Below are 26,171 nucleotides of genomic sequence, written 5' to 3' on the forward strand. Positions count from 1 at the left end.
CTCTTTCATTGCTCATTTGCATGTTCCAGCAATCAAGGTGTGAATCACCACGCAGAGCACCTTTTACACTGGAAAAACTCCTTTAAAGGAGAAAAAAATGAAAAGAGTGGGAGGGAGAACAGCCTTCAAGCCATCCCTTTCCTGTTTGTCTCACCACATCCCCTGACATACCTCAGAAGTGAACAACTGTCAAGTCTGTCTTGGCCATTTGATGGGAGAGAGAATGCAGCAGATGAAAGGACCTGGGAGCAGCCATAACGACAGGTTCTTGTCATCACATATCCATGGAGCAAAGCCAGAGGAGCCAGTGAGAAAAGAGAATAACGTTATTGGCCAATTTTTTCAAAAGCACAACTAACAAATGCAGTATGCATGTTGAATATTACAGTCAAATATGCAGTCTGAAATTAGCTCTAAGGGACAGCTACCCCAGGTGCGCCTGGCTAATGCTGGTCATTTAAATATTTTAAAGAGATAGCCTGCAAGCCTGAGCAGATCTTTTTCAAGATCACAGCAAAGTACTAAGCATGGGCTTAACTATAAGCATATGCGTTGTCCTGTTGAGACCACTCAACTTGCCAGGTGTGACAAAATGAGGGCCAAAATTTAAAAAACTTCAGGCAGGAAACAGTGCTGCAGATTTCTCTCCTTTAACGTAAAAAATTCTTTGAGAACCTTAGTTACAAGGTTCTGCCTTTCTGATGTAAGTAATGGCCAACAATTAAAGTGAGGGGATGCCAGATTTGCATGGAACATAGATAACTTTGGGAATTATTAGCAGTGTCTAGAGCTGGTTGAAAAACAAGAACATTTTTGGGGGGGAAAATTTGACCCTGTTTTTCATAAAAAAAATTAGAATTTTGTTGATCAGTGCTGGTGACAGCCTTTGAAATGCGGGACAATTGGGAGGTTTCAAAGGGAGTGCTTGCGCGGAAAGTTAAGCATACTTAAATACTTTGTTGGAATCCTGACTTGACTTTGTTTTATTTGTGAATCAAAGGCCTGGCTTCCAGAGATATACATCTCATTACTTAGATTATAAACTCTCTGGGGCACGGAGCTTTGTGTCTGAAGCTCTTCCAACTCAGCCCTGAAATGCAAGAAGCCAACAGGCCAAGCTGGTGAGTGTTTTATGCAAAAAAGGAAAAGATTCCTGTTTTTCATGAGTTTTTGCCCCTCGCTTTCCTTCCAGCCCCCTCCCCCTCTGAGGAATATATGAGAAAAGGGGGGGAAAAGGTGGGGGAAGAGGTTAAAAAAAAATGGGGAATAAATAAAAAATTCAAAACAATTTTGATTGTCAATTTTGATTGAAAATCCAAACTCTTGGAGGTTTTTGCTTTTCACTTTTTTTTTTTTTGGTCATTTATTGTGAAAAAATGAAAATTGTCCCCAAACATATTCTCTCTACAAGACAGAAAAGATGGGCCTGGGGCTGCAATGTCTGATGTCTAGAGAGGATTAGCTAGTACAGTATAACTATATCAACAACCTCCCTCGTGGAGCTACAGCTCATACCAGCAGAGTTCTTTTGCTGTTCCCCCAATAAAACAAGCTGTAGTGGCAAAAGGACTTTTTTTTTTGCTGGTATACAAGTGTCTACTCTTGGGCTTTTGCAAGTATAAAGAATCAGACCCCTGACATCATTGTACCAGCAAATGTTTCTAGTATAGACCTAGCATCACTGGCTGAGACAAAGCTGCATGAGCTAGAAAGCATCTCTGGGTCTTCTTGCCAGAAACCATCTCAAAAACGGGGAAATCTAAAAAGGTTTAAAAACAGGAACTGGCTCTGTCATGCAGGTACCCACCTCAGAGAAGGGAAAGTTTCTCACTGTGACGTGGGCAGGCTCGGTAAGAGCAGTGTGGGTACAAAAGCACGGAGCACTTGGTTATTTTCAGATTCTGTGCTCCCCTACACGTAATTGCCTATCAGCATTTTGGGTAGAGTTGGGGTTTTATCACATGCAGGCTCTGCAATTTTCTACCCGGTGAAGAGGAAGGGGTTAAAGTTCAACTGGGCCATCTCTTTTTTTAAGGTTAAACCTAAAAAAAAATAAAAAGCAGAAAGCTGAGCTTTACCAGCACCAACTTCAAAATCAAATCAATATATTTGTCAAATTCTATAGAATGTAAGGGCCCGATTTTCAGCTTTGTCATTCTCAGTAAAATCAATGCTCAGCCCACCTCAGAAAATGAAGCCCAAAAGGTCTAGATTCAGTTCTATTTTACATCGTTTGAGGTGGATCCAAAGCCCCTTGAAATTAATGGGAATCTTTCCCTTGATTTCAGTGGGTTTTGGATCAGATCAGGACCTGTATGTGTTATTTGATTAAGTACATGGGAATTTTGTGGGAATTCTCCCAGTTGACTAGGGAAACCAGAGACAAAGCTATGAGATTCTGTCTCCAGTCTGCGGTCTCTCTCTCTCTCTCTTTCTTTCACCCTAACAGGAGCTTAGTGCTCCTTCTGTTGACTTTGCTTTAATTCAGTTGGTTAGATCAGTGGTTCTCAAGTGGGGTACATGTACCTGAGGCTAGGGGTACACAGAGGTCTTCCAGGGGGTACATCAATTCAGATAGATATTTGCTTAGTTTTATAACAGGCAACATAAAAAGCACTAGTGAAGTCAGTACAAACTAAAATGTCATACAATGCTTCTTTATACTGCTCTATAGACTATACACAGAAATGCAAGTTCATTTATATTCCAATCAATTTATTTTATAACTATATGGTAAAAATGAGAAAGTGAACAATTTTTCAGTACTAGATACTTTTGTATTTTTATGTCGGATTTGTAAGCAAGTAGTTTTTAAGTGAGGTGAAACTTGAGGGTACGCAAGACAAATCAGACTCCTGCAAAGGGTACAGTCATCTGGAAAGGTTGAGAGTCACTGGGTTAGATCATCATTCTGATATGGTTGCTTTTGGTAGAACCAGCTGCAATCCAAGTAAGTCATTGCTGAACCAGTTCCCCACAGTTTTGCCAACATCCCTCAGTCATGGCTTTATAGACCTGTTCATACAGCTCTGCTGATGCACCTCATTCCAGCACCTGTGTTATTCCAATCCTGATCCACAGGTAAGCTGGACCAGGACAGAGAAAGATGAGATGCAGTCTAAGGCACACCCCCCCATCCCCTTGCCTGCAACATACTTGTGCACAACTCTGGTTGATCACCAGGAGAACACTTCTCTTGCAGGGCCAGTTGAATGTAAACCCAGCTCTCTTTAAAACAGAACTGAAAGGTTATGCAAGGCTCTCATTTTGATCTGTCAGAGAAAGAGTGCTCAGAAGTGCAAGATCTTATGAAAAAAAAAAAAGCACATTGCCTTCAATGGAGCTATCACAATTTATGTCAGCCGAGGATCTGGCCCACATGTGAATCTGTCTCCAAAGAGGGTATTTGATTCCTTTTCTCTTTCACAATTTTATGACTGCCCAGGAAGAGGGATGGAAATAAATGTCACTGCTGTTATACCCTAAGTTGCTTGAATCCTCTTTTTCATCTAATTTTTTACTGTCCTTTCTAAATTCCCTAAAAGAAACAGGAAAGCTCAAAAAATCAACCACAGAAGCCTTGACTTATATCAGAACATGAAGAAATTGCTCTTTTATATTTTTTAAAAATGGTTAAATCTGTTCCTTATTTGCTGCTGGCAAGGTGGTTAGTCCTGGGCAGTTGTATACATTTACCAGCATTACAGGGCTGTAGTCTCTAGAGGATGTAATGATTAAAATGCAGAATGTGGGTTAACAAGAGGCCATCAGCTCAGAGAGGTATGGCACCCAATGAAGTTAATCACTCCACTCTTTCCCCAAATTCCATGGCCCAGAGACAATCCTTCCCAGCCCCCAGAGATTCCTGCTTCCTTTGATAAAGCCATTCGAGGCAGGGTGATGCAGCTGTTCATCAGTTCTTTTATATTCACTGCACTATTAAAATGAGGATGGTATTTGCCAGCTGTGTTGTTGCAGCTCTGTGGGCGACAGAGCTGACCATTGTTTCTGTGTGTACACAGATATGTTTTATGGATTAATAATGGTGCAGCATTTAAGGTTCATTCGTGATATGTTAATGGCCCACTCGCTGCCAAACTCAGCACCTACAGAAAGGTCTATTGAGAAATATCTTTGGAAATGATGGACTCTCTGTTAGGTTGCCTACACTTACGTATCTCAGGCCTTACTCAGTTGCAAGGGCATCATTTCATGATGTTTTAATGGGCAGTGCCCATCTCCTCTCCAGGACCACTTATTATGGGGAACGGAGACCCCGAGAGGCTAAGCAACTTTCACAAGGTCACACAGGCAGGCTGTGGCACAGCAGGAAATCAAGCCCAGGTCTCCCACATCCTAAGAACATAAGAATGGCCCTAGTTGGTCAGACCAAAGGTCCATCTAGCCCAGTATCCTGTCTTCCGACAGTGGCCAGTGCCAGGTGCTCCAGAGAGAATGAACAGAACAGGTAATCATCAAATGATCCATCCCCTGTCGCTCATTCCCAGCTTCTGGCAAACGGAGGCTAGGGACACCATTCCTGTCCATCCTGGCTAATAGCCATTGATGGACCTATCCTCCATGAACTTATCTAGTTCTTTTTTGAACCGTCATGGTCTTGGCCTTCACAACATCCTCTGGCAAGGAGTTCCACAGGTTGACTGTGTGTTGTGTGAAGAAATACTTCCTTTTATTTGTTTTAAACCTACTGCCTATTAATTTCATTTGGTGACATCCAGGCACAGCACCCCAACCACCAGGTCATCCTTCCTCAGAGCAAATCAATAATGCCCGGTACATTCACAGATCCCAATCTCTGCTCTTGGGTGCAAGGACAGAAAAGTGACATCTCAACCAATTGCTGATTCTCTCTCTTAGGTACTTACATGGTCCCCAATTATCATGATAGCTGAGCACTCACGATCATCATTGCATTTATCCTCACAGCATCCCTGTCTGGTAGAGAAGTGCTATTATCCCCAGTGAAACTAAAGTGCATGACTTTCAATGAGATGTAGGCACCCAAGTCATATAGGAACTTTTGAAAAAATGTTATCCTATGTGACTTCAGAGCACAAATCCCAAAGTCAATACTCTCCAAGGCCCAGGTCCTCAAAGGTAACTACATCCCTAGCTCCCACTGGAGTTAGGTGCCTAAATACCTTTGAGGACCTGGGCCAGGGCTTCTTTGAAAATCCTGCCCTTGACCTTTATCATGATGACTTGCACCAAGCATGTTGAAACACCCTAATTCCCCTGTTTTGTCTAGCCAATTATATAGATTATACATCCCACCCCCCCACACCATTTTAGACAAATGTTTTATTTTAAAAATAATTCCTCCATTTACGATACTTGGAATATAATACAAAAGTTTGTATACAACGTGTCTGTATTTCACTTTAGGAAATAATTATTAATTACACTATATGTATAACATATAACAATACATATTTTTTAAAAAACATGTTTTCAGGCAGCTGCTGTGTTCTGGAATACATGTGCCATATTTTGGCACATGTGGTGACTATTTTGTATACAAAATAAATATTTCTTTTTAACTACATGTTGAACAGGCATTTAAAATGAAAAAGACTTCTCAGCTTTGCTATAGCACTTGGATTTTTTCCCTTCATCTATTTTATACATTCAGGCATACAAAATTACATCCGAAGCTATTTACAGGAAAATGTATTGCAAAATCAGGTAACGTATTATGGGTAGGCCAAACTCACTCCAGGTACGTCCACACTGCAATTAAGAATCCATGGCTGGCCTGTGCCAGCTGACTTGGGCTTGGACTAAGGGGCTGTTTAACTGTGGTGTAGATGTTCAGGCTCTAGCTGGAGCCGGGGCTCTAGGACCCTGTGCAGTGGGAACTTAGCCTGTGTCGGCTGGCACAGTTCAGCTGCAAGTGTCTAACTGCAGTGTGGACATACCCTTACAGGCATGTTAAATATTGTGATCATATATATAAAATTAGTTTTGCATGATTGTGAGTATACATGTAAAATATAGTACAACATATACACATAAGTACATACACACACAGTAAAGCCCTGATCCTGCAAACACTTATGCACACGCTTAGTTTAACCACAGAAGTAGTCTCCCTGGAGTCTAGTTGGTATATGTTTGCAGAGCTGGGACCATAGGGTATGTAATAAACTATACCCATTTATATTAGACAAACCAAAATACGTAGGGCATAATTAACTTATTCATTTGTACAGTGCAAGGGCAGATCCTTTGCTTTTGACGCTGTTGGATGCCAATAACAAAACTTGTCACTCCTCAGTTTTCAAAGAGCTCTGAAAGATTTTTCAGAGTACTTCAAACATGAACCCGCACCCACACAGCCAGGAGAGAGGTAAATATCATCACTCCCGATTTACAGACAGACAGACTGAGGAACAGAGGGATTCAGTGATTTGCCCAAGACCAGTTTCACAGCTTGTATTTAACAGGGCACTTCCCATTAACTTTAAAACCCATTCACCCCCTTGAAAATATATGAGCCAATGAGAAGATGTGCAGCACCTCCATTACAGATACACTTGGCAACCAGTGTACCATTTGTTCCTGCTCCAACTGAATTTAATTGCCAAACTCCTATTTATTTCAACCGGGAGCAGGATCAGGTCCAGTGCTTGGTCAGTTCTTGAGTGTAAACTCCCGCAAAGTGTTCAAATACAAGATGGCAGCCTGTGTCTAGATTGTCTATCCATTACCAGCAGGATTCTGCATAGTTGTACTGTAATGCTACCTGCAGAAAGCCCTGGGTGTCACTACTGGAATATCAATCCATTGGTTCTTCCCAGCCAACGCCACATTTCAAGAAGAAGAAATATATCTAGGGGGCCTTGTGTTTTTTGAATTGTTTACATTGTCATGTTCTGCCAAGCTAGCAAGACAACACCTGCATTCCGAGTGGGGTTTGTGGAGGTTACTTAGCAAATAACGATAATCCTGTGGGCACAGAAAGGGGTTCAAAAGCAACAGTGGAAAGGGGCAAGAACCAGTGACAGGGGAGCCTGATGGTTTGTGAACCTCCAACTATTTGGAGCTTTGAATAGTTAGTTGGAGTTTGATTGTAATTTTGTTCCACATGCTCATTCAGTTTAATTGTGATGTCAGGGCCAGAAGGGCTTCGAAAGCTACGCTCATACCCATGGGGGCCAAATACACAACGTAGATATAGGCAATAGGCTGGATCCCCAGTGGCGCACACGTAGTTCTACTGAAGTCAGTGGGTTAGGATCTGGCCCGATAAATACTATTTATGCTTTCATTGGAATTTCTCTATTCCTTCCGCTCCCCTCCCTTTTTTCATAGTCTCTGCATTTGCTTTTCATGCCGTCTGTTCCCATCCTTCACCTTCTTTTTTCCATCTGCAAACATCCATCTTGACAGGATATTCATTGTGATGCACATGAACATAAACAGGAAGCACAAGAGTGGGTGTACACTGGGCATGCAGGGTTTGCAGTAAAGTAGCAGTGCAAATGCCGAATGCTGAAGTCTGAAATTGGGACAAGTTGCATGCTTGTTCTCTTTGAGCAGCCATCTCTTAATCTTCTCCCCACGTATCTGAATTTGCTTTCTCTCAAGGCTGTGAATATAAAGACTCTGCCCTTATACATAGACACACAGATTTGGACTATCCTCTAATAAGGGTTATTGGGATGGTATGAATACACTGGTTTAGCTTAACAGATGTCCGACAGGCAGAAAGGAGCAGAATGGCTCCAGATCAACACCTCTCAACAAACACTTAAAAACGGTTAAGAGGCGTTGCTGGAGTTATTACCTTCCATGATTCTGTTTCCATGTCTCCAGATGACCTACAAAATGGTTTTGACCAGGAAAGGCCAAGGCCCACAAAACACAAAAGACAACAAAGGATACTAGCAAGGTTTAAAGGGGGTCACTCTCTCAGGGGCAGGGAGAGCCAAAAGGGAAACCAGACTGGAATGAGACTCGGAAAGAGGAACCACTTGGGGGTCTGGAGAAGCTAGGCCTGCCTAGGTCACCAAAGGATGGTAGGGGTAGACTGTTGTTTTGAAATCCTCTCTCGAATGCATTCTACTATTGCTAAATACAGTATTTTGGGTTCTAAAAGGTCTGCTTACCATATACCATTGGTCACAAACTCCCAAAGGGAAGAACGGTAGGTGTCCAAACTCAGTTGGACCTGCTCGGTAAGCTCAGTTGATACCTATGGTACTATAGCCCACGTCTCAGTCTAAGAGTGGGAGAATCACACGATTCCACCCCAAGAGAGGAACAGGCATGAGGCCTAAGACCGGAGTGGGTGCACTCAGAGAGACCAGAAAGGAGACAGAGGTGCAGCCAGCCCTGGAAAGAGCACCAACACATAAGGAATATTCCTTTACATGGGGAGTATTTGTTGCATTGCTAAGTTCCTATTGTCTGGCTCAGACGACAGTATACATAGTATAACAGGGAATCAGTTTTTGATGAGGCTGGAATTGGAGTCAACTTGCTCTTCCTGGATAGGAATTCGAAAGCTCTTTCTATCTGAAAAACACAAAGTACAGAAACTTTGTACAGAGCAGGAGGGGAAAGAGAAGCAAATGGCTCTTCTGGTTCCACGCACACACGGGTGCACAGAATTACTCAGGCAGGGAGCGACTTCTAGATTACTGCTTGCTGGTCTAGCTGACACGGGGTATCTAATAGAAGTGGGATGGGTTGAGGGAACAATGGGAACATATTTTATTGGTGCTGTGTAATGAGACGAGCAGGCAGCAGTGGGCTGACCCAGAACTATGCATATAATTGGCTTTGAATGGAGTGCCCGCCCCCTTGACAGTCAAACAATTCATTCATTTGGAAGAGGGGAATGAAAGACCCTGCAGCAGCTCATTTGTATGTGGATTGAAAAGGGTCACAACTTCAGCAGGCATCTTATAAGGTTGCCCGGCAGAGTAGCAATTTTTTTTTTTTTTTTTTTTTTTTTTTTTTTTTTTTTTTATTATTTGTGTATTATTGATTCCCCTCTCCCCAAGTAAGGAGAAAAGCCAAAGAGAGAAAGAAAAAAGGAAGGAAAGTACAAAATTGCAAATAGAGGGGGAAATATAAGTGCTGATGACATGCGCAGACACAGTATATTTCAGCCAGGCTGGTCCTGTGTCACAGATTCACTAAATGAGCATATGATGCTATATTATTTTTTTCAGCATGCTGTATAAATTCAATCCTCCTTCTCCTCAGTGAACCGATCTCAGTGGTGCGTGTGTGTGTCAAATATTTTGGTAGCTATAAAGCCACACAGAAAAGAGAATAATGAAGTAAAGAGAAAAGGAAGGAAGGGGGAACAGCAAGCAAGGCAGGAGGAAGAAAAGATAAAGAACTGGGAAGAGAAGGAAGGGAGCAGAGAGGGGAAAGGAGAACATCTCAGTTCCCATCCACTAGGGGTTTATTAAAGCCTTCTAAAAAGTTAGACCAAATCTCTTCAGATTTGTCTGAAGTCCCTCCTCTCTGAAATACTGCCTGTCCTTTAGCTACCAAGTCATCCAGATCGCTAAGTCAAGCTTCTACCCCTGGAGGCAATTTTCTCTTCCATAAGCAAGCCATTCAGCTACAGGCACTGCTCTAGGAAGCCAAGCTTTCTGTGAGCTGGAGAGTTCCCAGGGTGATCAGATACATCCCCCAGAAAAGATCTCGCTCTGGCAGACCCGCACCTCCAGCAACAGACTGCACTGGCCAGACCCATGCACTATAACTTATGGAGGGACCAATATAAATGAAAAATTATCTTTTGCTGGATTAGCCTTAAAACACAGCCCACAAGCCGAGTTTTTAATATTTTTCAAGGCACTTTTGCATTGGCTAAGGGCCAGAGATGTATGCAAATCTTTGTTCAAGGCCCACCACAGATCATTTAAATTAGAGAGTCATGCAGCGAGAGAAAACTTCACTGTTCACCAAACTTGACTGTTCAGAGGACAAACAAAGTTGACCAGTGGGATTGTGGAATATTTTTGGCAGACTCCAATGGGGCTGTGTCTACACTGCCAAGCAATAGGGGTGGAATCCTGAGTCCCAGCTTGACTCAGGCTTGGACACTCTACCCCATAGGGTCCTAGGATCTGAGCCCAATGTGTGTTTAGTTGGAAGGGGATTTAGGATAGAGCCTGAGTTTCAACCCTGGGCCTACACTGCAGTGTAGCCATACCCTGAGAGATCCAGGTTATCCACCCATTCTCTCCAAATTAACAGTGTAGAACAGCAAGTTTTTAACAGAGACTCACCTAGTTGTCCAGGAGGCCTCTTTGTCTTATCCTTTTTGGTCGTCTGGATAGTCAAGAGGAGGATGGACATTCCAGATACCATGAGCAACGTTAAGCAAATCAGAATGAGTGATAAGGACCCTAGAAGAAAAATAAAGGAAGAACATTACATGCGCACGAGAGAGAGAGAGAGAGAGAGAACACATGCACTGCTGAGCCCCTGCGTTATTACCATCCCAAGTTACATAATACGTAGGCACTCCGATGCCATGATGATGAGCATTACACAAAAACTTGTTAAATCAAATAAGAAGATGATGAGCATGGAATCTGGGAGACTGAATGCATGAGAAAGTGATGACGATTCCAATAAGGATAATGACAACTGTGGCAACCTCAGAACCATGAAGGGAACAAATCGCCCTACAATTAAGGCTACATTTATGTCACAGGAGTCAGAGTGTCCACGTTTCCCATAGTTTTTAAAAGCTAACCTTGACTGCAAGTGAGAAGGTGGCTACGATGGTAAGAGATTAAATCGTTTCACTGAGTTGACAATTCATGTGAGCTGCCAAATTCAAATCTAGCATATACATGAAGCTAAGGAAGAGCAGGAACCAAATCAACTGGGGAAGTGGAAATGAGCTCATTCTTCCTGCCTGAGGAGGGAATACACACGGGAGGTTATGGGATGCCTGGGTGGTACAATCACCTTGTTAATGCCTTGATTTATTTTTTTAAAGATATAATTCTTTGTGTGTATATACAGGATGAGAGGAATGCTCATTGAGAGGCTGTGGGAAAACAGATCTGAGGAGGAGAGGGGGACTGCATGGCATATAGGATTAAGAGAAGGCATCCCAAAGCTTGGGGAAGGAGGTAACGAAGGGGGCATGGAAGCATGCAGAGGAAAAGAGGAGGCTGGCAGACAAGTGATGAGATGTTAGCACCAACAGAGCTGTGTGGGGAGTTTGAAACCGCTAAGGAAGGGGATGTGGAATCTGAAGTGACTGGTTACAAAGGGGGCTGATATAGTTGGAGGAAGATGAGTTTGGCAGTGGCATTTTGGATAGACTGAAGGGGAACAAAAAAGTTGTTCAGAAGAGCAGGCAAAAGGAGGTAACTACTAGAAGACAAGATTCAGCCTTCCCTTACCCCAGTTAATCTCCTTTTTAACGGGAGTGGTGGAAATGGTGTCTTTGGATGTGGAGGGGGTGGATGCTGTAGTAGATCCATTGTTTCTGTGGCTGATGATAGAGAGGTATAAGGTGGATGTTTGGAGTGTGGTGGTCTGTTTGTCCTGGTCATCACAGATAGCATCTTCTGTTTTTGTCCCAGCTTTCAGAGTCTTTTTACCATAAGCGATGCAGCTGCCAGTGTAAATAAATGAATGGAATTACTTAAACAGCTCCAGTGCCAAATATAAAGGTGACCTGCACAGGAAAAAAGATGGAGCATATGCAAATTTTTTGGGGGGGGGGGGAAACGGAGGGGATGGGACTTCTTTATCTTGTATAAAGAAGGCCTGGATTTTTATTTTATTTTTTTAATTACAATAAAAAACCAAAACCTAACACCACATCTTTCCTGCTTACTTGAACATTGGAAATTCAGATGAACCCTCCTAAAGTGGAGCATAGGTTGCAGCTGTATTCCCAACTTCTGCTCAACTAGAGAGAACACCATGGGATGAGACAAAAAGAAGAGGGGTGTAGAATTGCTCCCAGGGAAGAAAACATCATCGTTTCAGGCAATGCATGCTGGGTTAACATGAAAAGGCTCCATGCTTGTAAAACTAAACTGGCTCTTTACGAAGAAGACGGTTTACAGTGATGTCGCGACATCAGCTAGCGTTCTCTAGTCATGTGCACACAGACCAATTTCCTGGAGCCTCCTCCAAACTCTTCCCTCTTGCAAGCTGTGGTCCTCCCTTCAGGTTCCATGTAGTCTGCTACAATCACGAATAGCTTCCCTGTGTGAGATGGTGGAGCCCTTTCCAGTTATGTGAAATTTCCACTTGGCCATCTTTCTACTGAAACCATCATGGTGGAAAAGGGAAAATGCAGGATACCAATGCATCCTATGAGCTGGCACATAGCCCACTTGTATTCATGATGACTCTTAGGATGCCTGCAAGTCTTACTGCATTTGTTCCTGGTTTATCTTCGGGAATTCCATATACTGACTTTAAGGAAGGGATAGAAGGGACTGCTGTGAGCAACTCTTAACTACTGTGCACGAAACAAAAGTTTAAGCTCAGTTTGTTTGGGTGAGAGATACGTACTTGACCCAGGGCCGACATCTGTCATTGTTTCCATTGGAAAAATGCCCATCAGGACAAGGGAAGCATTCTGAAAAATAGACAATATTTTAAAACTATGGTTGTTTGATACAGATTTGGAGTAGCTGTGAACATCCTTTGGATAAGCCTGGAGCAAGAACGATACATGAGCATTACAACGATACCTTACATGTATAAACCAGCTTCCATTCCAGAGTGTCATGCAAAACCAGAGTACATACAACAGCGCCATTGAAATTGCAGTCAACATTTGGATCTGTACAAAGGGAAGGTAGCATACTGAACAAGTACAACAGCCTTTTTATTCCGTTTCCTGGTGAGGTACCTTGCATTTCCTGCAGCATTTTGCACATCACCCTGTTAGCAATGGTTGTCTTGGAGACGGAGATAATTTACAAAACAGCCAGCAGGTGCTTTTCACTGGGAGGAATACTATTATTTTAAAAAAAAAAAAAAAGCTAATTACTCACCTTTTCCTGATGGGGATTGCTCTGACGATCTGCTGTCGTATGGGGTGTAACCCTTCATGCACATGCAAACTGTATCTGATATCTTATCACACTTCTTCACCTCCATGCTTCCCCTATCTAGGAGCAAAGAGTTGGAGAGGTGGTAGGGAAGAAAGGAAATTAATTAAAAGCACAAATGAAACTGGCCTAGTGCTCACTGTTCTGCACTGGCAAACGAGAGACATGGAGGTCAATTCTAGTCTCTTGAAACCCTGTTTGCATGCAATGGATTCCCTTGTGCCACTTAAGGTAATTAAAGAGCAAATGAATGGGTTCAAGTTAGAGTCTTTGACTTGAAATATGAAAAAAAATGCAAAGTTAAACAAAATCATTTTTCCCAGTCAAAATTAAAAAAAAAATTCCACCGGCTCTTTTAATGGCTTGAAAAAATGAGCAATTTTTGTGTGTGCAAAAACTTCATCTGACGGCCCTTTGGGGAGTAGGAAAGAGAAGGGGGGCCTGAAAAGAGCACCTAAGGGCTTTAGGGAGATAATCTGGGGACCCCTTGTAAAGAAGTAGCCACTGCATAGCTGATTTACCTGTGTCACAGATGGTGCAGCTTTTGCACGAATAGTAGTTATGCTTTGAGTTATAGTATCCACGTTGGCAGGGGACGCACTCAGTTTCTGATGTTGGCGAGCAGCGGTTTTTCATTTCCTCACCTAGGACAAAAAGCACATATGGGAGAGGAATTCCTTAGTGTCACTGTCCGGGCATTAATAGCCATGACCCTCTTCTAGACACCGATTAGCCTTCTGAAAATGTAGACAGGAACATCCATCCCCTTCACCAATGCATCTCAAACCGCATTTTTCTACAACGGAACTTTTTGAATTATTTGAATGTCAGGGTATGCAGCTGAGGTCACTGACAAGGGTCAATTTTCCACTACAGCTGTGATACAAGGGGCTGATATCTATACAATACTGTGGCTTTCCCACAGTACCTCCGCCAAGATAAAGTCATTTGAACTGCCTTAATAGGGACCAAGGAGCAAACAGATGCACTGGATGCTACAGCAGGTAGGTTGGATAGACCTATTATGACATGCAGCAATTAAATAGTTAATATGAATGTCTATAGCATCTTTCTCCAGGGGAATCTCAAGGCACATTAAACATTAATTAATTAAGCCTGACAGCCTCCCCTCTGAGGTATCTATGCACCCATCCAAGCTCTTATATTGGCACTCATCGTGGTAGCAGATATGGTCATCCTCTTTTTTTAAACAGGAAAATAGACCCAGAGAGACCACGTGACAAGGTCACACAGTAAATCTGTGGCAGAGCCAGAAATAGAACCCAGGAATACTGCTGCTCTTTAATAGAGGCTTGCAGCAGGTGGATGAAAGTAAAGATTCTCCAGGCAGGAATTCACAACGCAAGGGGTATTTACACTGACTCATGGGGGAGAGGGGGATCTTGAGTCAATACAGGGCTCCTCTTTGAAACAGGGAGGTTGCTACAAAATTGTAAAAGAAGTTTCAGTAGATGAATAAGCACCTTCAGTTGAGCAACACTGTGCAAAAGAAAATGTTTTTAAACCCAATCCTGCATATTTCCCTTGACTTCTGAGCTTGTAGGATCAGCCACGATAGCCCAGATCCTCAAAGATATTTAGGCATCTGACTTTCATTGAAATCAGTAGACCATAGGAGTCTATACACCTTTGAGGATCTGGACATACTTTTCTCAGTCTCTCTTCAGAGCACTTCTCCCCAGCCCAAACTGAAAATACATTGACATATCCATAGAATGGGGGGGTGGGGGGAGAAGATGTGGGAAATTAACTCTTCACACAAATGTTTGTTTTGTACCCAAATCAGTATTAGCTCTGCTTTGCAGATTTGTGGTTTGATAGCACTGAAGTCTTTCCTAGCGTCATCCAAATGTGGACCACCTCTAGGAGTTAGAAATTGATTCAGCCTCTCTCCTTAGACACAGGTGCCAACTATGATAGCAGTGCCTAATATGAACACCAATTCATTTCTAACATGCTCAATTAGCATGGCATCTGTCCACTAAGAACTTGATTAATGCCACCAAAATCATTTCACTTTCACCAAAACAGCTGTCAGAGTAGTCTGGATTCAAACCACTGATTCAGAAGTGACATGAGATGGCATCATTTCCCATAACTGAGATTAGAGGTGTGGAGTGGTACAGTGGTTCGAGCATTGGTCCCGAGTTCTCATTCTGGCTCTGATGCTCATTTCTTCTGTGGCATTGGGCTTAAATGTTTTGTTTCCCCATCTGCACTATCCCACTGTTATTTAGCCCACTCACAGGTATGTCAGGAAATAAATCACATTTGTAAAGTGACATAAAACACTACAGCACATGTCTCTCCTTCTATTCTAGAGATTGCTGCTATCTGCTTTACTCACGACTGTTACAGACAGCTAGGTAACAGATCTCATGTGTCTCTCTCAGAATTTGAATTCCCCCTTTGAGGAGTACTAGTTTTAGATACACACGGCATTATACTAAAGGAATGCCTGAATGGACAGGAATATTGGTTAAATATTGGTCAGTTGTGCCCTGATCTCAAGCCCTGAAACTTGCATATACTCCCCAGAGAACTTGCATATAATGGGTAGATTTTTTGCAAGAAATGAGGCACACTCATGTTGCTGCAACAGATAGTGCAACAATACTGTACTTTGTACTTTCAGCTGAGTTCAGAATGCTTTTCAAACATTAAATTTCACAACACATTTGAAGTAGGTAACAATTGAATCTAGTTTGGTTTGTAGACAGATAATGAGGTGCAGGGATTAAATGACTTGTCCAAGGTCTAACAGCAAGTCAGTGGCAGAGCCAAGAATAGCATCAAGAGGTTCCGAGTCCCTGTCTTATGCTCTAGGTATCGAGGCACATTTCCTATATCTTGCTAATGGCCTAACATACAGTATAGGCCAGTGGTTTTCAAACTTTTTGTATTGGTGACCCCTTTCACACAGCACATCTCTGAGTGTGACCCCCCCCCTTATAAATTAAAAATGGGGGGGTTAATTTAATGGAGGCTTGGGGCTATCAGCCCCATGGAGGTGACAGCTTGCGACTCCCATATAACCACCTTCCAACTTCCTGAGGGGTCATGACCCCCAGTTTGAGAACCCTGGTATGGGCTACTTGAAAATAAGGAGCAAACATTTTTATGCTCAGTACTTTTAAAATCCAGCTGTAATTAATTTTTTATTCTCACCCTTGCTCTTGGAAAATGAGGATCACACTATACTTTTTTTCCACCCCACTCATTCATTTTCTCTAAGTTTCACTGGGTGCTAACAGCAAGCAGTTCTGAGAAAGGATAACTCTTTTCACAGCACTAAAACCCATTAACTCACTATCTTTTGCTCATCCTACACTCAGGAAACAGACTACTCTCCTGAATGCAGGATGTTCCAAGAACTGGCAGGCAAAATTCAGGGCATTTTCTGAGTAGCTGGGAGAGAACTCATTTGAACAAAACCACAACACCCACAATTAAATGACTCTGTACTACAGAAGTTACTGTCTAGATCCACTATCTTGACTGCTGCATTTTCATATGGCAATTACCAAAGACTAATATATATCTCCATTGATATATCTCCACTGTTTTACCTCAGTAATTAATTGCAAGACATAGGAATATATTTGCCCATGGGGACAGGAGGGAAGACAGGTTTTCCTGTCTAGAACTGACTCAGTAGCTTCTAACTATGACAGACAGTGGAAACTCCCTCACCACATTAAGGAGAAAAGAAGTATCATGTGACCCATGAGGGATTGTCTGTACCCACTTACCAGGGATGGGATGCATCCCAGAATGAGGAACTCAAAAACCCTTATAATTCAGTATCTTTAGGAATACCCTGAGAGGGCTCATGCAGAAGCCCAAGTCTCAAGAATGGGGATCTGTTACAACCAGGATCTTTGGAAAAATACTGGTTTCCGTTTTCGCTGCAATAGCTAATGCAGTACAAATTTTACACGGACAGGTGGATGGAACTGTGAAGAAAGAAAGAGCTCTAATTTGAAGATGCACAGACAACTCTGTACAGGATTTTTTTTAAAACGGAAACCTCTTGCAAAAAGGTGCAGGCACACAATCTAATCATCCTGCAGAGGTGAGAACATACCTTCCCTTCCTGTCAGCCCTGAACTCTACATGCAACTTTCTATTAAACAGACTGCCCATTGTACAGTGTGGCGTCACATGCCAGTTGCGTTTACTCTCGGTTGTCAAGTAATTTCTATAATCATATCCAACTAAGAGCGCCTGTGTATTTTTTTTGCACTTTTCCACTTCCTCAGCTCTGACTGCAGAACTGTCATTCTGTTCTAACTGCAGCTGTGACAAAGAAAAAACAGACAGAGCAAAATTCATTCAGTTTCTACCAAAAAGGAGAAAGTGGGAGGAAACAAGCACTCCGTTTGCTGCCACCTATGGTCTGGCCAAATCATGCTCATGAATTATGTGAAGCAACGAGAACTAGCTCTCTTCACAGGGAGAAGTCCACATGGCATGTGGATCATGCCTGCAGAGCAATTTAAAACTCCAAGGATGCCAGCCATCCATAAATCTTGATTTTTCCCAGTGATGTTTGGCATGTCCTGTTCTCTTCAATAGGACAGCATATGGTCAATCGACATTTTTAAAAAAAAAAAAAAAACCAAAAACATATAAGCTTTAGCTACAGTAAACGCTGTTTCAATGGAAGCAGCTTTAAAGACATCTTTCACAGTCTTACCCTTAACTTTACTAGACCTATTTTCTTAAGATGACCCACCATTGCAGCTTACAACACAAGTACTAGCACCAACAAGGCTTCTACGTCCACCAGCATTTTAACCAACATGGCATTTCCTCCTAATCAGAGCCAGGCTAGACAATAGGTTAGTTAAGATGTCAGCAGTCAGTCTGTCTAGCATCACGGACCTGCACCAGTGGGAAATTTTAAGAAAAAAGAAGCCAGTGTAGATGAGCCTTTGAAGATTTCTTTCTGTAGAGTGACGCATAGAGTTTCTCACAGTTACCCACTTAAGTTGCAGAAAGAGTTCATTGCAAACTAGACAGAATTCTAGACATCTTATAAAACAGTATTTTACAGTTCAGACTTTGTTTCCTACATATCAGTAACATTTTGGGTTCACAAGATTATTTCCCCCATCCTCACCTCATGAAGTGCTGGACTTTATATCTAACAAAGACTGTCAATATTGAGTTGATGTTGAGGACTTACCAGGAGCACACTCCCTGCAGCATCTTTTATGTAAGGGATATTCAAATTGTCCACATATCAGCCCTGAACACTGCATAGCAGAGAGCAACAGGAAGAACAAAACAGCAGTAAAAGAAGAGAAGACACATTTGGCTAATCCTCGTCCAGCCATGCTGACTCTCCACTTCCCCTGCAAAAAAAAAAAAAAAAAAAAAAAAAAAAAAAAAAAAAAAAAAAAAAAGTAAACTCTAGGAGAGGTTGAACCTAGACTGCGGAAGAACAGGAAGGCAATTCATATGCCTGCAATGGGGAAATTCCCAGCCAAGTACCACCTCTTTTCAGCTCCTCCTCTTTTTCAGCTTTCCGGTTCCTTTAAGGAAGCAGGGAAAATAAAGTTTTCTAAATCAATTCTATGAAAGTTTTATTTTAGGCCCTAAAAAATGCCACATGCCATTTCTTAGCTTAAGCTTTTATTAGAAACGAACCACGTCCTTCGTGAGAAACTCCAGCCTTCGCCTCCCATTATATGAACTGAAGTGCTGTCACTCATTTTGAAAGCCAGAAGGGGAACGTACTCAATAGTTTTGCAAGAATTCTGGCTAGCAGTTTTTAGGGATAGTGGTTAAACATCACATATTAGCCTCTTGCTATGCAAGTATCACTCCAGCTAGCGTAAATGGGAAGGGCTTTAATGGAGGGAGAAATAAGAGACAGTATCCACCATTATTAGAACAAAATTAACTCCTAAGTACTAAAATTAAGAGTGTGGTACATCATATATAGCTCAGGGTACAGTGGAAGTGAAATATGGACTGTACATGCTAGTTCCACAGGGGCTAGGTGCACATGGAATCTGCCCCCTTGCCCTTAGTACAACAGTGGGGCTACTGCATTAGAGCCACAGTAGCTTCCACATCTGCTGCATTGCTCTAGCCAGGGGAGTTTGGCCTATGCACGAACCAGCCATTCTGACCCTTCTCTCAAAGCCTTCCTGCGCTCTATGGGAAACGAAGCACCCTGCAGAACTGTTTCCCTTAGGGCACAGGAGATGAGGAACCCACATGGATGTCCCTTAGTGTTGTTTGGTGTCCTCCTGTACAGCAAAATCACACCAGTTCTGTTCCCTTCCGTGCCTGAGGAGAACGAGGACCTGAAAGAAGGTGTGCCTGGGATGTGGGAGGGGGAAACCAGCAGTAGTCAGATGTGTGGGAGAGGGCATCATCTTGTTCTCCTTCATGCACAAGTTAGTACAGCACAGAAAGGGAGAATGAGACTGATGACAGAAGCAGCAAGGTTTCACCTACACAGGTTTCGGGGTTCCCAGAATCTGCTTAGCTACCCTAGTGATAATGGCCTCTAAAAGGTGTTCAAGCCAAGGCCCAAATTAAAAGACAATAGTCAAAAAGGGATTTTATTTGATTTTTATTTAAAATTTGTCAAGTGTTTTAGAACCAGACTTCTAAGACTCAGCATTTCTGATGTCAATTTACAGTTCACTTGCAAGAAACCACCACCAGGTCTCTATTGGAGGGAAGTAAATTTGGCCTAGAAATTAATGACATCCCTTATAATCTGACACAGTTGAGAGGACTGCAGAGCAATTCTATTAGTGTATTTTATTTATGCTGTTCCCCCAATGTCTCTGAATTTTTAAAGACATACCCCAATTTTTTTCCAATCTACAATCCTCTCCAAATAATTGGAAAGTTACAGCTTTAGAAAAGCCGTTCTTTTCAAAAGAAACCAGAGCTGCGGATTTTTTTTTTCCCCCACTCCAAATCATCTTTTGCTCTACCTGCAATGAAAAAAGAACACAACCCATGCTGGTCTGTACATAGGAAATACAGTGGCATAAGTCTTGTTAGGTAACATCACTATAAAAAAAAATCAGGTAAATATAATTTTATATCTTACTGACTTATTTCTTCCCTTTGCAACTTTTGATCAAATTCAGCTGTCTTCCTCACCCTTTCATAGCAAGTAGCAGGATCTGTTTATTCATTTGGAAGGGAATCAGAACAAAAGACTTTGATGTGGATGAAATTTACAAACAACATAAGGTTGGAAATGTGCTAAACGCATTTAAAGCAAAAACAATGTAAACACTGATGACTATATATTCAGATTCTACTTCATTGCAATTGAATGCTGGTAAAGTATCATTCAGTTGGTAAATACTGTTAATGTACACACTTTACATTGCAGTTTCAGGAAGTTGTAACTATATGCATACACCCCAAGTTATATTACACAATGAATAACTCAACATTAGTCTACTAAAGACCAAATAGGTTTCTTTTAATTCCCCCCACCTTTCCCTAAAATACAAACCCTCCCACTTGCCATGTGCCGGTGACAGCTTGGCTACCAAGCACTTTATAAAAGCAGTTATGAACAGTGGTAAATGACCATGGATAAAAGTTAATCAACTACTGTAAGTAGTGTTAAATGGAAGAACTGTATCAACAGTAGATTACTGGCAGATGAAAACTGCCCTGTGGATAAAAATCTGACAGATGCAGAAATTGGGAAAAGCGAGATTGGAAGTAGAACACTAAAGAACCATTGGATGATTAAACAGAATGGTATCTGGACTTAGTTTCCTTCTTTCTAAAATGTGGAGAGAGGAATCAGAGTTTCTCCACACAGCCCAGTTGCCCCCCCCCCACCTCACCACCAAAAGGGATACTAGTTCTTGAAGAGGGGGCGGAGACAGACAGAGTAGATTGTGTAGATCAAGTCTCTGTTTCTAATCCTCATGATGGCAACTGAACAGATTAATCCACAATGAAAGAGGTAACAGTGATGCCAGGGTAACATCAGGTGTGAGATAAAAATCACATCAGAGGCATTGTTTCAGGCCCTGTCTACACTACAAACCAACCATGTTTAAACAAAACCAGAAGTTGGTTGCAAGTCCTAGAGTAGTTGGGGTCTAAGTCAGTCTCTGGAGACTCATTTTAGAAGGAATATCCAGCTACTTTTGATTATGAGTAGAACATGAGTAGACTTTCACAATTTCCCCACTCTTTCCCCCCTCCTATTTGACTTATTTTCACTTCATGATTCAATTTGTTTAATCTGAGGTCTTAAATAAATAGTTTGTCTTAATGAAGAATCTCAATGCTGGAGCATTTCCAAAGCACAGAGAAAAATATTTAATGCAAAAAAGATCAATGTATATAAAAATACTTTGATACAAGCCATTTAACAAAAAAAAAGGGGACATTTTAAATCAAAACAAACAGAAATCTCTGTATTTACATTATATTAAGAGAATAAACTTGATAAGATAGAACACACCTTAATTGGAATTTCAAGCAATCCCCCAAAAGATGGGTTTTTTTACAGCAAGGGTAAGGCTAGAATAAAGTGAAGCATTTTTTATTTTAAACATTAGTGGATATGACCCTTGTGTTACACGATTCTCCATAGAGATTACCGCCAAAACAGATTAAACCAAAAAGCTCTAGGACCCTTAAGAAGTTCTCAACTGCCTCTGCTAGACCATAGTACAGCTAGAGAAGAGTGGGACATACATTAAACCACTGGAGGTTGAGACCAATCCTACTTGTAGGGATTTACTTGTGAGACCTAACCAAACAGCTCTACACATTTTACTAGTTTTAACAAATTTAACCAGATTGAGAGAGAGTGAATTCTAATTAGTTGCAACACAGCTCATGATTCTAAAAGCTGAATCCATTTTTTCTCCCTGCAGCTCCCTGAACATTCACAGGTTAAGTCATTCCTCTCTCTATATTTAGAAATGTGAACTCTTTTGAAATGAAAGTGATTAAAATGAGCTTCTCATTCCCACAGCTGCAGAACAGCACAAGAGTGGGATTTCTGTGACACTGTAGATCAGTTTCCATTCTGCTTTAAATCGAAAAAAGGATTTCACTTGTAAAATTTCAAACACTCCTGTTTAAAAAGGAAAGTAATTTTTCAGATTGCGAAAGCAGTGTTGGAAAAGCAGTTATTTAATAGTCTCCAACACTGCACACCCAATATCCAGATTAAAACATATTATGAAAAATGCAAGAGGAGGAGGAAGATGAACCAAAAAAGTACAGATCAGGTTGGACATCCCTTAAATCATTCTCATGGCCGTCTGTTCTTCCAGCCATATGGTTCCTGTCAGCAGAGTGCTAAAAGAAAATACTTACTCTGTTCAAAAACTGACTCAGATGCAGCAGGCTTCTCATTCGTATATGGAATGCAATGAAAGTCATGCCTGTCCAGCCAAAAGCAATGGTGAATATCAATAAGCTCCTCAGCAGTCATAGTTCATTTGATGGAGCCTTTCACTTATAGTGAATATTTTAAGAGAGTGTTCAAATTTTTCTTTTCTTCACCCGGCTAGTGGCCACTCTAGTACATTTAGAAGTGAGTGAGGTGAATATATATTAAAGGCAGCTGAAAACACAACCTAATCAGCGCACCTGCATTAAGACAGTATGCACCTCTGATGCAATTTACAGCTGACGTTCATGAGCTGAAAAGTACATATTCACATCCCTAAATATAAAGGATCCTGTGCTGAGCAAAACCAACGCAGCTTTTAAGCCAATTAATTCCTTGCTGGATTCTCCTAGAATGTTGTCAGAAAAGAAATATCTGAAATGATCCCCTTTAAAAAAAACTAAGATCCTCCAATGTTAATGATGATTTTCATAGATCAGCAGCTTTGTAGGCAAGAGAAGTTAGATATTTAAAGATGCCTCCACAAGGCCTAAGCCGAACTTTCAGCTACAATAACTGCACAAGGTAGTATGAACTGGTTAGCCCAGATCTTGCCTTGTTACTTACAGCCCTTTCCTTCTTTATACTGAAGGTTAAAGGAGAACTGCAGTTCTTTTATATGGACGGGGGGGGGTTTTAAGTCTAGGACAACACATCATACACACACAACACATATAGCAGCAAGGTAACTTTCTTTTTGTTTTTGGAAAGCAAGAAGGTGCTTCAGAGCTCTGCAGAGATGAGCATGATCAGAACTCCTCATGAACATTACGTGCGTAGTCCATAAGCTTGCTGCCAGTGAAGTATTCGCTGTATTTCAGGATCTCCTCCAGCTCCAAGTGATGGTTCTGATTCTCATCTGCCACAGCTATCATCTGCTTGGCTTCATTTAAGGCATTGTACTCATTCATAGGATCCATGTATTCCTACAACAGATACGAAAGGATTCAATTTCTACCATTGTGTGCAGTATAGCACATGCCTCCAAGCCAAAATTTGGAACCCTCAGCCCTTGACTGTTTGAGAAAATACTGAGGCCTCCATTATTTGATCCAAAAATGAATGATAGAAAGCACCAAAATATGTCAGTCTGCCTGGTCAATAACTTTCCTCTCAAAGGTCCTTCCAAACACCATCCTCTCCTTGGTTCTACCAAAAGTCCAAAGCTTCTCTGATGTTAGCTGGTGGCTGACTGCAACTGGTATTTCAACAATTTGTTTGATGTGGAAATTGGCCTCCAGCAGTCTTAGTCAGAAAGTAAGGTTTCAGAGTAGCAGCCCTGTTAGTCTGTATTCGCAAAAAGAAAAGGAGTACTTGTGGCACCTTAGAGACTAACAAATTTATTAGAGCATAAGCTTTCGTGAGCTACAGCTCACTTCATATTTTGCATCCGATGAAGTGAGCTGTAGCTCACGAAAGCTTATGCTCTAATAAATTTGTTAGTCTCTAAGGTGCCACAAGTACTCCTTTTCTTTTTTCAGAAAGTAAGACATCTGCAAGTTTCCAGACACCAAATTAGACCTAGAATCAGGCAAGGAAAGATCCCACACAAAATAATAGTGGTTGCTCAGGCCCCACTAGACAAACTTTGGGGATCTTTTTTATTTTTGTTTCCTCCCAATTTCTTTTTCCGAGGAAAATTACAACTGCAAGTAAAGAGGCTGAGTTAAGGTCTCTCTGATAGGCTAACCCTCAATCTTTTGGATTAATACTTTTCTGCATAGGCATTTATTACAAGACCTCTTTTACAAGTAAAGCTCATATGACTGATGAGAGAAATTATCTGAAACCCACTCTGCATCATGCTTTGTTCATAAAATTGCCAGGAGATGCAGATGCCTGCTATCTAGTTGTTCATGAACTGTAGGAGACATTAAGAACACAGCTTGATTTTTAGAAAGCAGGTTGAGCCTGCAGTGCTGGTAACAAACAATATCTTTGATCTTGTAACCTGAGCAAATATGAGCAGGAAGTCTCTGATGGAAGCCCTGGATCCATTTTAAAGTCACTTTACTTACCCAACTCTAAAATTCTATGAGGATATGCATGAGACACACAGACAATATGTATTCTGGTGATACCGGTTTAAAGAATCTGTGCTCTGACAAAATGACCAAACCTCAGATTAAAGGACACCCGTTGCCTCTTCATTTAGACTTTCTTAATGTAGATTTTCATGATAAAGGAAGGTTTTTCTTTCAAAAGACAAAACCTGATTTTTTCAGTTTAAGTTATTATTGAATAGAATTTATCAGTCAGACAGCACACATATGGAAAGTAAAAACACAAGGCATTTGTAAGGACTCTCCCCCATTCTGAACTCAAAATATTCCACTATGGAGAGAAAAAAGGATTCCATTCATGATATAGGTAAAGCTCTTCAAGTCAGATAAAGCAGCAACAAGTTCTACCAGAGTAATTTCAAGGTGCCAATGTTTTCTAAGACTTACCCTCTGCCTGGCAGATTTTTGTAAAATGGAAACTAGAAAGATCCAAATTAAACTCTCTCACAATGACTAACCCAGAAACAAAAAAACACATCAATCAAATGTGATCACCTGTTTTGATAAGATTGCTAAGAATGTCCCATTTTCTGTGATGACTTAGTTTCACACAAGAATCGACACTACTAACTTTTGGCTCTATTGAACATTAAAACGGAAACAAATTACAGAAGTTTCCACGACATCAGGCTTTGAATAAATGAAAAAAAAATAGATTAAAGTTGTAAAAGGTTTCTTTTCTTGCACGATTTATGGGTGTCGGCACTGTTGGGCATTTTTAGGAGGAAGCATTGCTTTCCATGCACTGAGGACCTGGGACAGGTGAAGCAAACAAATCACAATATTTAAAATTTGAGATATATTTGTAACTATCAAATAACCAGGATTTCTGAAGGAAACTTTTGATCTAGATAGCCTCCTCCAAACCCAGTGTCAAAAATCTGACATGCAATACTGTGACACTAGCAAACCAGATTCCAACTTACACCAAGGTCCCCATGCTCACTTGGATACTGACAAATACATAGCTGGAATCAGTCTGGATCACCTGTGTGTTAGTACTGTTAAAATAGGTACCCAAGTAATAAAAATGTCTTTAGTGTTTAGACTTTATTGAATGTTTGTAAGTTGCCACATGCATTAATCTCATATATAACATCTGTATCCCATGTTATAAGGAAAAGGTGGGCAAAATTTTTGGCCCGAGGGCCACATCTGGGAATAGAAACTGTAGGGCGGGCCATGAATGCTCAAAAAAATTGGGTTTGGGGTGCAGGAGGGGTTGAGGTCTCTGGTTTGGGGTGCAGGCTTTGCGGTGGGGCCAGAAATGAGGAGTTCAGTGTGATGGAGGGGGCTCTGGGCTGGGACAGGGGTGTGGGGTGTAGGGTGGTGTGTGTGTGTGTGTGAGAGCTCTGGGGTGGGGCTGGGGATGAGGAGTTTGGGGTGTAGGAGGGTGCTCCAGGCTGGGACCAAGGGGTTTGGGGCACGGGAAGGGGTGCAAGCTCTGGCTGGAGGTGTGGGTTCTAGGGTGGGGCTGGGGATGAGAGGTTTCAGGTGCAGGAGGGTACTCCGGGCTGGGATCAAGGGGCTCAGAGGACAGGAGGGGGAATCAGGACTGGGGCAGGGGTTGGGGTGTGGGGAGAGGCT

General features: G+C 41.7%; 2 protein-coding genes across 6 annotated transcripts in view; both read right to left on the minus strand.

Moving 5' to 3' along the window:
* Positions 1–7,284: 7,284 nt before the first annotated feature.
* On the minus strand, positions 7,285–19,687 carry TNFRSF4 (TNF receptor superfamily member 4). 4 transcript variants are annotated; one of them, XM_043500037.1, is made up of 8 exons: positions 18,518–19,687; positions 18,298–18,480; positions 13,607–13,729; positions 13,029–13,145; positions 12,541–12,607; positions 11,412–11,626; positions 10,278–10,397; positions 7,285–8,541 (listed from the first exon to the last, which is right to left on the minus strand). In XM_043500037.1, the coding sequence occupies exons 2-8, from the start codon at positions 18,446–18,448 to the stop codon at positions 8,471–8,473; spliced, it is 864 nt and encodes a 287-aa protein (XP_043355972.1). In that variant the 5' UTR covers positions 18,449–18,480; positions 18,518–19,687; the 3' UTR covers positions 7,285–8,470. The 4 variants fall into 4 exon arrangements, with proteins under 4 accessions (XP_043355972.1, XP_043355973.1, XP_043355975.1 ...); XM_043500038.1 differs by having other exon boundaries at positions 18,298–18,474; positions 18,513–19,687; XM_043500039.1 differs by lacking the exon at positions 7,285–8,541 and adding an exon at positions 8,565–9,282 and having other exon boundaries at positions 18,298–18,479.
* Positions 19,688–23,155: 3,468 nt separating this feature from the next.
* Positions 23,156–26,171, minus strand: part of SDF4 (stromal cell derived factor 4) — a 40,157-nt gene continuing 37,141 nt past the window's right edge. For both annotated transcript variants that reach the window (XM_038376422.2, XM_038376423.2), the window contains one exon: positions 23,156–23,447. In XM_038376422.2, coding sequence (XP_038232350.1) covers positions 23,271–23,447 — 177 coding nt within the window. In that variant the 3' untranslated portion in view covers positions 23,156–23,270. The remainder of the gene's footprint in view (positions 23,448–26,171) is intronic.

Source organism: Dermochelys coriacea, chromosome 18 (assembly GCF_009764565.3).
Source record: "Dermochelys coriacea isolate rDerCor1 chromosome 18, rDerCor1.pri.v4, whole genome shotgun sequence".
NCBI lineage: Eukaryota > Metazoa > Chordata > Testudines > Dermochelyidae > Dermochelys > Dermochelys coriacea.

Excerpts from the sequence above, each read along its gene's own strand:
- TNFRSF4 (XM_043500037.1), bottom strand. The coding sequence starts at position 18,448 with ATGGCTGGACGAGGATTAGCCAAATGTGTCTTCTCTTCTTTTACTGCT. Across the intron at positions 13,730-18,297 it reads CTGCAGGGAGTGTGCTCCTG|GTGAGGAAATGAAAAACCGC; the intron begins GTAAGTCCTCAA and ends TTTTTGTCCTAG. Across the intron at positions 12,608-13,028 it reads GCAATCCCCATCAGGAAAAG|AATGCTTCCCTTGTCCTGAT; the intron begins GTGAGTAATTAG and ends TCTATTTTTCAG.